This window comes from Berghia stephanieae, chromosome 10, assembly GCF_034508935.2.
Source record: "Berghia stephanieae isolate SIO BIC M18660-M18661 chromosome 10, UCSD_Bste_1.3, whole genome shotgun sequence".
Lineage (NCBI taxonomy): Eukaryota > Metazoa > Mollusca > Gastropoda > Nudibranchia > Aeolidiidae > Berghia > Berghia stephanieae.
Window position 1 is genome coordinate 35794381 of NC_088369.1, and position 12500 is coordinate 35806880.

Sequence of the window (12500 nt, forward strand, 5' to 3'; positions counted from 1 at the left end):
AGTCTGGTTAATGCAGATTAGTTAGAATTACTCATAAACATGGATGGCAAAAAAACAATAACAAAAACTTGGTTGACGTCATCTTCGTTCTACCTATAGATAGAATGAAGTAGACGTCAAAAGGGATAGGCTTCATCAGCCGTGACGTCACTTCCCTCGTAATGACGCATATTAACTTAGGAACTGGCTCATAAGAAGAATAAAAAGTACCGATTTTCTTTGTTTATAACCAAGCTGCTCGTTGCTGGAGGGACGTGACATCAGACTATTGAATCCAATTCTCACTTTACTTTCTTATCCAAACTATTTATAAACGTTTATGGTTTCACAGAGTTGTGTGTGTCGGTCCGATATACTTCCGGATGGCAATGTTGTGAGCTTCTTAGCCAAGCGCATACTATCGATGCACGAGACAAATAGAGAAAGTGAATATAACCACGCCCCTCGGACAGTCGTTCAATATTTTCAATGGCCATTGGATTCAATAGTCTGATGTCATGTCGCCCAGAAAAGGCGGCCATCGTGGTTCTAAACAAAGAAAATCTGTACTTTTTATTCTTCATGCTGGCTAGAACTATTCATATGTCGTGTGATCAGAATGTGTAAAAGTCAAAACATGATCAGATTTTTTTTTTAAATTTCTCCCCTGGATACACTTTTATGCTCGTCGGAGAAACATTTCATAAGGGCGTCCGCCATTGTTCTGATAGTTAAGAGCCAGTTACTAAGTTACCATGCGTCATTACGAGGGAAGTGACGTTACGACTGTTGAATCCAATTTGTGCTAAAATGAGCATGTTCTAACCATCGAGTGTGTGTGTGTTTATTTAATATAATCCCTCGTCCTGCACACCTGATTAATCATACCAAAACAGAAAATTATGTGTGACCTTAAACGTTTATATAGATAGAACGAAATGGGCATGATCTATATTACATTTCCATGTGCTCGAGGTCATTGGTCACATGGGAATATGTGCTCAAAGTGACCCACATAGTGAAAAGTGTTCACAGTTTTTGAAATATATCTAACATCAGGATTAGTCATTTTGTTCAGCTTGACACATGTGTATGCTTAAAACATTCATAAACAAAACAGCGTGTATAAATTTCTGATGAAATATCCAGTCGTTGGACAGCAACAAATCATGTGATTGATGACTTGGTTGGACGAGAACATGAATATAGATAGTTCGAAGATGACGTCACTCAGGTCTTTGTTATTGTTTTTTGCCATCCGAGTTTATGAGCAATGCTCACTGAACTGTATTAACCCGACTATAAACGTTCATGGATACACACAGTTTTGTGTGTTGGTCCGTTATACTTCCGGATGGCAATGTTATGAGCTTCTCAGCCAAGATCGCTCCCATTGACGTTACTCGACTTTTTAAATTGTTTTTCACCCGCCATTTTTATGAGTAGTTCTCAATAAATTGTATTGATCAGGTTATACACGTTTAAGGTTAAATATAATTGTGTATGTTGGTACGTTATTGATGCATTGCGTTTAGTTTAAAAAAAACTCATAACATCCGCCAGACGGTTATAATGTACCAACACACAAAACTGTGTGTAACATTAAACGCTTATATTCTGATTAATACAATTTAGTGAGAACTACTCCTAAAACTGGCGGGTGAAAAACAATAAAAATGAGCTGAGTGACGTCAATTTTGTCCCACCAGTACCTTAGCCTTATCTTATCTTACTAAAAGCTTGATATAGGAATTATCCTTTAAATGCCTTATACAACAGTTTATAATTACAGAATCTCATATAGCTTGTATTGTATCATTCACAGACAGTTTTACACAACTTTGAATGTCAAGAAAAATGTATCGATACGGCAATGTAAAATCGAAAAATACTTTCATAGAATACTGGTAATTGAAAATTGAAAATTGGTCATGATCGAATGAATCATAAATTGTACAAAGTTCATAGTACAATAAAATATTAATGACAAAAATAAAAGCAACAACAATAATAATCATACATAAGTCTCTGATAAATCATGATTTTACATTGTTTCAGATGTCATGCATTTTACTGGTCAACATTTACAAACCAATCTACAAAATTATGAAATACAGTACTTATAGTTTGATGTCATTTTAAAGTTTTTGCACCATCTAATGAGATGTTAGTAGTACTCATGGAAACAAGTGATTCCATTGGTTGAACTATTGAATACAACTCACGATTTGTTTTCTTTTGTGGCCAAAGCGGCATCAGCAACTTGTTCGAAATAGACTTCGACACTCGTTACGTCACTTCCTTCGCAATGACGCATGGTAACTTAGTAACTGACTCTAAACTATCGAAACAATGGTGGACGTCCTTATGAAATATTTCTCCGGCGAGCATAAAAGCGTATCCAAAGAAAAAAAAAACATTATAAATCTGTTCATGTTTTGACTTTTACACATTCTGATCACAAGAAATATGAAAAGTTCTAGCCAGCATGAAGAATACAAAGGACCAATTTTCGTTGTTTAGAACCACGAAGGCCGCCGTTGCTGAGCGACGTGACATCAGACTATTGAATCCAATTTTCATACCAAGGAGTAAAAGAATCGTATAGATAGTATGCAGATGACGTCACTCAGGCCTTTGTTATTGTTTTTGCCATCCGCGTTTGTGAGTTGTTCTCACTAAACTGTATTAACAAGACTATAAAAGTTCATGGTTACACAGAGTTTGTGTGTTGGTCCGTTATACTTCCGGATGGCAATGTTGTGAACTCCTTGGCCAAGCGCATTCTATCTATAGTATTTTTTGTCATAACCAGTTAACTGTCGTTCTCTGAAAAGACGTGGATTAAAATTTTGGCCAGAAAAATCACACTTCAATGGGAGCGATCTACTATAGATAGTATGCGCTTGGCTAAGAAGCTCATAACATTGCCATCCGGAAGTATATCAGACCAACACACAAAACATTGTGTAATCATGAACTTTTATAGTCGGGGTAATACAGTTTAGTGAGAATCGCTCACAAACGCGGATGGCAAAATACAATAACCTAGGCTTGAGTGACGTCATCTTCGAACTATCTATATTCATGTTTTCGTCCAACATTGTCATCAATCACATGATTTGTTGACGTCCAACGATTGGATATTTCTTAACAAATATAAACACGCTGCTTTGTTTATGAAAGTTGTAAACATACACATGTGTCAAGCTGAACAAAATGACCAATCTTGATGAAGGATATTTCAAAAGCTGTGAATACTTCTCACTATGTGGGTCACTTTGAGCACGCTTTGCAATGTGACCAATGACCTAGATGACACGGAAAGGGAATATAGATAGTATGCAGATGACGTCACTCGGGCTTTTGTTATTGTTTTTGCCATCCGCGTTTGTGAGTTGTTCTCACTAAACTGTATAAACCAGACTATAGATAGTATGCAGATGACGTCACTCAGGCCATTGTTATTGTTTTTGCCATCCGCGTTTGTGAGTTGTTCTCACTAAACTGTATTAACCCGACTCTAAACGTTCATGGATACACACAGTTTTGTGTGTTGGTCCGTTATACTTCCGGATGGCAATGTTGTGAGCTTCTAAGCCAAGCGCATACTATCTATAGATCATGCCCATTGATATCGATCGATCTAAATGAACCTCATCTTGACAAAAACTCTCAAACCTAAGACCTCGCGAAGTCTTAGGTTTGAGAATTTTTGCCAAGATGAGGATCATTTAGATCGATTGATATTTGAAGGAAGAGTTTTCTGGCCAAATTTTAGAAAAGAGTTTTTTCCAGAGCACGACAGATAACTATCGAGTTAAAAAGCCCTTTTTTTTTCTTTGGTCCTTTTTTTCTGTTTATGTGTCTATAGATAGTATGCGCTTGTCTAAGAAGCTCATAACATTGCCATCCGGAAGTATAAAACTGTGTGTATCCATGAACGTTTATAGTCTGGTTAATACAGTTTAGTGAGCATTTCTAATAAAGGCGGATGGCAAAAACATCAACAAAGACCTGAGTGACGTCATCTTCGATCTTTCAATTTACTAAAATTCGGTCTAAGGCTGAGGGCGAAAGAGATAAAGATAGAAATGACACAGAATAACAAAATCTTCTTGTTTGAAAATAATTAGTCAAGATTTAAAAGGATTTAAATTTGATTGACATTTTATTTGAGAGTCGTTTATTTGATATGGCATTCTTGCTTGAGGCGAAAAATCATCAATAATAATTTTTTTTTTAATTTCCTGAAAATTCTCTCAAAGGCATGATGTATTAAATATTGCTGCTCGAAGTTCGAAGAAATAATTAACAATGTGAAATTGAATGTAAGTTTCAATTTAATATATGAAAACAAATAAAATGGACGTTTCGGGTTTCCCCTTTATCAACGAAACAGGATGAATGAAACACTGCAGACGAATGAGATAATGTAGTAGTGGCGTTGTTAAGATGAATAAAAAAAAGACATTGCTTGCTATCCTGTGGATACGACTTAAGTCTATCGTAAAGTACTTTCCGCCAAATCTAACAGACTCAGCTACCCAGACACTGCTAGGTGGACACAGGAGGGTGAGAAAAAAAACCTCGACCGCACCCGGGATCGATCGTGTTGGTTCCTTTGCGTGTGAAACGAGTGCTCTACCGACTGAGCTATCGGGACCACCCCCCCACCCCCCTGTGCTTTTCAATATTTCCATAATTTGTTCCCCATCTTGTCACACTGGTATCATGTCGTAATGAACTAGATGTAGCAAAACGAATCAAAATGGTCAAAATGACCAGAATTCGTAAACTAGAATAATTACGAGAGCATTTATATAAGTGCAATATTCACTTATCGAGCTCAGAACGTTTTACAAGTGATCCCAAGCATACAGCAACATTAAACATGATATGATCCCTTTAGGCGATATTACAATTTTTTTTTCAACCGAAACATCTCTGTTAACGACCAGGTACTCATTTTACACCTGAGTACGGTGACAGAATGTGAGCAAAGAGCCTTTTCCAAGGACTCGCCTTCACGCCTCTCATAGAGGGACTCGAACTCTGAAATTTCCGGTCCGAAGGCGAGTGCTATGGATAGTTCGAAGATGACGTTACTCTTTGTTATTGTTTTTTGCCATCCGCGTTTATGAGTAATGCTCACTGAACTGTATTAACCCGACTATAAACGTTCATGGATACACACAGTTTTGTGTGTTGGTCCGTTATACTTCCGGATGGCAATGTTGTGAGCTTCTTCTCGAACCCAGGAACGTCTGATCCAAAAGCGAGTGTCATACCACAAGACCACGTCATAGCCGTACGATATCTGAGAAAATGCATTTAAATCTACGAGTTGACAGAGTCGACGACTGCTTTTAGAGAATTAGAAAATTGAGTGTTGAATAAATATTTACATTTTATAGCGCTTAAACGAATATTATACGATTGTCTGAAATTCAATACCCCATCTAAAATCGATTTCAAAAGGAATTAAACAGACGATTTCGGTCGGAAAAACCTGTGATTTGACAGTCGTGTGATTTGACATTGAGGTTGTGTCAAAATCGACGTGTACATATCTATATGCAGGTCTGACATCCGAACTCACTTATGGGTCTAGTTTAAGGTTGTTGTACTGTAATGGACAATACGTTTCGTCATTTTTTGAGATTTCCATTACAACAATGAGCCCGTAATGAACTGGGTTATCAGACCTGCAAATATATGAACGTCGTCAAAATGTTATAGTAAGATTTACTACAAAAATATCAGAATACTAAGTTATTTAGAGTAAACATATTCGTTACCACCAGGCTTCTTTTCTGGGTTTAATATTGAAAAATGAAATAAAAACAGACAGTTTAAATCAAATTAATGGAATGTATTATTTTTTTTAATGTATTCGCATGTTACTAACACTTAGGGGAGATAAGTTTAAGATATTTGTTGAAAGATGAAATTCGTCTTAAAGGAAATATACCCTAATCAAAGAACTTTGGCAATCTGGAATAATGAAAAGTTAAAGACAAAAAATTATAATTCAATTAATATTTTAAAGAATGCCATTGATAAAGAACTTACCAACCTATTATTTGAATTGGATGAATAATGAATTAGCATGTCATTATATATTATTTGCATTCTGTATATTAATTAATCGAAACTCTCTGATGAATAAAGTTGGCCTGGCAATTTGAATGTAAATAGAGATAATTATCTTACGAATATTGACTATGACATTTATTTATGTATTAGATAATTAATATTCAATATTATAAGACGTCTATATGAATGTTATTTATATAATTTTGATAGATTGTATCTATGCATGAAAGTTTCACATGGCATTTAAAGAATATTAAAACAGTTATCTCTTTAACGATACGATACGATAGTTATAGCTTTATAAATAAAATAATAATCAAAATAAAATAAAATTATCTTTATTCATCCCATTGAGGAAATTTGTCTTTAGGGTCTATTCCAAGGGAAGACTGGAATAACCCAGGCGTCAGCCGCAGTGCAGTGCCGCAAACTGAACTAGGGCGAGGTGACTTGCTCAAGGCCACACACCGCAGCGGGTATTCGAACTCGGTACCTTTCGGGTACGGAGCAAGGACCGTACCGCTGAGCCACGCTGCCCCTGACAGCGTATAGTGTCCAAAAGTGTGGACAAAGTGGTGGTGATTTCCAAAATATGACAAGTCAAATTCGTGCAGAAAAAACGAGTTAAAACTCTCTTGGAATCTGTTCGACTAACTGGAATCATCGAAGAAAAGCTGGGCTGAACTTTTAAAACACACAGGATATTGTTTAATATGACAAAAAGGCAAGTATTGTCTTTTAACTTACCAATGAACTTTGACCCAATTTTTTTTTTAAATAGAGAATATCCACTAAACGTGCTCAAAGCGCTTTACAAAAGGTCCAACAGCAACACGTAACACGTAGAACGAGACATGTCGACTGTTAGGCGATATTACTTTTTTTTTCGACAAAGAAAACGCTGTTAACGACCAGGTACTCATTTTACTCCTGAGTACGATGAGAGAATATGAGTAAAGAGCCTTTTCCAAGGACTCAACTATGCGTCGAGCGAGGCTCGAACCCACGACCTTCCGATCCGAAAGCGAGTGTCATACCACAAGACCACATAGCAGCAAAAACAAAAGTTTTCTTTTTTAATTATGATGAAAAGAACCAAAGCCGGTTATATAAAAGTTAATCATCAATAATCAAAGATTTCAAATTCTTGATTTATATAATTTATGACGAGAATTTATTCTACTTAAGAACGCCATAAACCCTACCCAAATGTCATGAATTTTTACTATAAATTCAATTTTCAGCATCGTTAGGCTACCAGTCTACTCCGGCATAATACAACTTTACGGAAATTCCAGGTTCGAGGCTTTGTGGAAAGATGAGGGTTATTTTAACTCTCTACTTACCAGCCATTTTCAGGATTTTCTCCAAAACTTCACACCCAACTAACGATAACACAAAAATATCTTTTTTTTTTATCACTCAAACACAATAGCAGTAAAGTTCTTGTGATATTATATGATTTCTATAGCAAAACAGGCTCTACAACACACCGTTCATTGTCTTTAAATTTTATGATGTGCAAAAGAAATTTGAATAAGAAAAATGTTGGTTGTATCGTAACGAATGTGACGATTTTCACATAGTTGGTAAGGAAAGAGTTAATCAACATTTATTACAGTGAATTACATAATCAGTAGGATGGTGAAAAGGTTTGAACTGAGATATTGCCAATTTTAGTTAGAAGGTCAATTTTGATCAAAATGAGTTCTTGTCATAAATGATTAAATCAACCCTTTTTGTACATCTTCGGGAAATGTCAAAGCTTAATTTCACTTCTAAATATTTTTTACATCTAGTCAAGTTTAGAAAATATGAAATTTGAGAAAAGTTGCTGGATACTTTTCCCATACACCTGACCATAACTTCATGAAAAATCACCCGATTAACTTCAAATAAAGATTAAAATGCTCTGGTGAGCATATTCTTTCAGAAAATTCCCAAAAAATCCAAATCCAAAATTTTCGCCTTCTGACTGATTATGTCATGCAATGACACATAATATAAGGTGCGAGAAAACAAAACCGGGAAAATTATGACGATGTTTCAGTAAGTAGTGGATACCAGAAAAATCCGAAAATCAACAAGCAACAGGAACAAATCTGAAGTTTATTCTTGCCATTTTGAATCTTTAAAGATGCGTTTTGGTTAAAAAACCATCTAGATACGCCGGTTATACCAAGCTCGTATAGATAGTATGCGCTTGGCTAAGAAGCTCATAACATTGCCATCCGGAAGTATAAAGAACCAACACACAAAACTATGTGTAACCTTTAACGTTTATAGACTGCTTAATTCAGTTTTGTGAGAAGTACTCAAAATCGCGGATGGCAAAAACAATAACAAATGGCTGAGTGACGTCATTTCGATCTATCTATAGATAGTTCGAAGATGACGTCACTCGGGTCTTTGTTATTGTTTTTTGCCATTCGCGTTTATGAGTAATGCTCACTGAACTGTATTAACCCGACTAATAAACGTTCATGGATGCACACAGTTTTGTGTGTTGGTCCGTTATACTTCCGGATGGCAATGTTATGAGCTTCTTAGCCGAGCGCATACTATCTATAAAGGTCATGTTATCGAAAGTTTTCCAAATTTGCGGCCTGTTTTAGCAGTGAGCAGTGTTAATAGTGTTAGAAGGTCCCAGGTTCGAGCCTCGCTCGGCGCATAGTTGAGTGCTTGGAAAAGACTCTTTACTCACATTCTCTCACCGTAGATCATGTGTAAAATGAGTACCTGACCATCAACAGAGTTGTCTCTGTAGCAAAAAATATATGAAAATCGCCTAATAGGCGTTATGTCTCGTTCTACATGTTACGTGAGGCTGTTGGTCAGGGACCCTTTGTAAAGCGCTTTGAGCACATTTAGTGGATATTGCGCTATATAAAAGCTCTAGTTTAAAAGAAGTTGCAGCGTATGATTGGGGAAAAAAATGACCGATCGGGACAAGGTCTGGAATATATTTTGTTTCTAATAATGCTACATAATTTCCAGTGCGAGAAGAAATCATAATATTCGATTAATTTCCAAAGATAAATTATAGCCTCCAATGTTCCCTGACCTGGAACAGCATCTGCTTTGATCATGGATGGTGTGTAAGGATGGCACAACGTTTTACACACAATGTTGAAATTGTCAATGGTGTGTAAGGATGGTACAACGTTTTACACACAATATTGAAATTGTCAATGGTGTGTAAGGATGGCACAACGTTTTACACACAATGTTGAAATTGTCAATGGTGTGTAAGGATGGTACAACGTTTTACACACAATGTTGAAATTGTCAATGGTGTGTAAGGATGGCACAACGTTTTACACACAATATTGAAATTGTCAATGGTGTGTAAGGATGGCACAACGTTTTACACACAATACTGAAATTGTCAATGGTGTGTAAGGATGGCACAACGTTTTACACACAATGTTGAAATTGTCAATTCAAAATTCATGGGATCGACTCACTATTCAAGGCATTAGAAAATCAATTGGATCAGAGGACAGGGGGGGGGAGGGGGGTGTGGTGATTGCTTTCAAACTCTACTATTAATATTAAGGGGCATTCAAGGGATTTTATCCTATTTCGCCCTATACCATATGTTATGTCATGTTATGTTATGTTATGTTATGTTATGTTATGTTATGTATGTTATGTTATGTTATTTTATGTCCTGTTATGTCCTGTTATGTTATGTTATGTTATGTTATGTTATGTTATGTTATGTTATGTTATGTTATGTTATGTTACGTTTTGAAACGGATCATGTCATAAGGCAAAATGAGGGATCGAAAGTTCAATAAAAATTTGAAAATGACGTCCAAAATTTTCGATACGGCATTTTTGCGATAGATATGTCTCTTAAAACAATCGTGGAATCACAATTTTTCTGTCTAGATAGTCTATATTGTTTTGGAAAAATTGTAGGTACACACAAATTTAGATAATTGGGTTTAATTGTGATTATGATTTAAGACTTTCTATAAGTTAAATAAATTTTTTTTAAAATGAGCTTTATATAGCGCAATATCCACTAAATGTGCTCAGAGCGCATTACAAAGGACAGGACATGACGCCTGTTAGGCGATATTACAATTTTTCGGACAAAGACAACGCTGTTAACTGCCAGGTACTCATCTTACACCTGAGCACGGCGAGAGAACGTGAGTAAAGAGCATTTTCCAAGGACTGAACTATGCGCCAGAATCCAGGACCTTCCGTTCCGAAAGCGAGTGTGATACCACTAGACCACATAGCTGCAAAGTTACTGTCTGGCGGCTTCAGGCTTCTAAACTTTTCCGGATTTTTTTTCTCGCACCCGATATAATATTTGAAGGACGAGTTGTAGGTTTTTGACCAAAAACTTACAAGCGTGTTGTTGGTTTGTTCGTTTGTTTTTCAGAGTACAGCAAAATCCTGAGGAAGTATATGAAGCATTGTTAGAAAGTAAAGAAAGAAAAGTCCCTTTACTCATCCCCAAGGGGAAATTTGTCTTTAGGGCTATTCCAAAGGATGACTGGAATAACCCAGGCTTCAGTCGCAGTGCAGCGCCATAAAAGTGAGCTAGGGCGAGGTGACTTGCTCAAGGCTTCACGGCACAGCGGCGGGTGATCGAACTCGGTACCTTTTTGGTACGAAGCAAAGACCGTACCGCTGAGTCACGCAGCCCCCTTAAAGCAGTGACCATGGAAAATCTTGGAAAAGCACGATATTAATTGTACCTACCTGAACCAATATGAGAAGTCCTGCCATGATGAGTTGGGACTGAGGGCTAACATAACGAGGACGTCTATTATTTTTCGTGCCGCTCTTGAAAATGCGATAAATCCTTATGGCTTTGACCAGTAAAGGTGAATAAAGCCATGCAAAACTCATAGAAAACAAAAAGTAGAGGGCCCCACAGGTCGCGTCCGTCGGTTTTGTTTGGAATATCAAAATAGTGACGTAGCCAACGAAAATGGCGACCAATTGTAACAAGCTGAGTTCTCTACTTCCAGCTTTAACGACCCTCTCGTTGCGGTATAGTATGTACCCAATGAAAATGATGATGGTGACGATGATAACGAAAATGGCGAGGCAGATGAGAATGACTGGCAAATGGTCGGAAGGTTTGGGGTATGTTAAGGGTATTGGTGAACAAGTTCTGTAGCCTGTAGACTCGTCAGGCCATTCAAATTCAGGACATTCCTCACAGCTCGTGTTTCCTGCTATAATACGTTCGTTCTCTCTACACATTCGACATTCCCAGCAACAAGGCAGTTCTTTTTCTATTTTGTATTCGGATATCAAACATGGCCGACTACAAACGGATTCCGGTACGTCTCTTAATCTCGTGGGAGATGAATCTGTCCATGGAACGATACGGTTCAGAGTGTTAAGATGTGACCACGATATCGTCTCATTGAAATATGTAATCGAATCTGTAAGTATATCGTATATTCCGATATGCTTTTTCAAGATTCGTTTCTCATACGTTGTATTTCCGTCATCAGAAGCAAAAGGATCTTTGTAATCGTCATATATCAATTGACTAAATATGTATTTTCCTTTAACATCTTGATTCTCGTCAAATTTCACGTTTCCCGAGTATCCCAAAAAACTGACATTTTTCAAATATTCATGAAGAAGCTCTCCAGTGATACAAGCCCTGGCCTGGGCATCACGGGCGTCAGGGCATCTCTCAGACAACAGATTGTGAGCAGCATGGGCAAATGCTAAAACTGAATCAACTTTCAATGATACAATTTGAGAAAAATATTTTTTTTTGCTTTGCATAATGTTCGCACTTTCATCACAGGTTCCGTTCAAGAAAGAGCAATCAAAAAGGTATTCCCATAATGGCCGAAACCATGGCTTTTTGGAAGAAGCTAATGTTTGGTTTGCTAAAAAATCATAATATTCGGGTATATCTGGAGACATGACGTCGAATATAAAACTACCAACAGCTGGATCGTGGTCCGCGCCATCATAGTTGTAACCTTGATATCTGGCAACCCCGTCCGTGCCAATCCAAATAAAATGACCTGTAACATTTTTATTGATTGTACTTTGTATTAGTCTTCTCAAATCACCGGTGTATGCAAAAAGGACAACAACTCTCGCCCGGGAGTTTTCTAATAAATCAGAAACGATCCAGTCGTAATTCATAGGATCAGCAAGTCTATGGCTAGTCGCTATACATATACCGTATTTACCTACATTCAGTTTCATGCTATCGAACGCTTTCTCTCCGTATGACCCTGCCTTGTAGATCACAGACACATAAGACCATCCGTTTGTATAGATAAATTTCAACAAGGCTTGAACAACGTATTTGTCAGGGGGGACAACTCGAAAGAAATACGGATGATTATATTTGTTACTTAGCTCATCACTGGTGGTAATATATCCCATTATCGGAAGGTGTGCAACTCCGTATAAAG

General features: G+C 37.1%; 1 protein-coding gene across 1 annotated transcript in view; it reads right to left on the minus strand.

The window, feature by feature from the left end:
* LOC144981054 (metabotropic glutamate receptor 2-like) overlaps positions 1 to 12500 on the minus strand; it is a 21679-nt gene that overhangs the window by 5802 nt on the left and 3377 nt on the right. Inside the window, exon 2 of the mRNA XM_078929148.1 lies at positions 10804 to 12500. This exon is cut by the window's right edge and continues 1820 nt beyond it. Within this exon, the coding sequence (XP_078785274.1) occupies positions 10804 to 12500 (1697 nt within the window). The remainder of the gene's footprint in view (positions 1 to 10803) is intronic.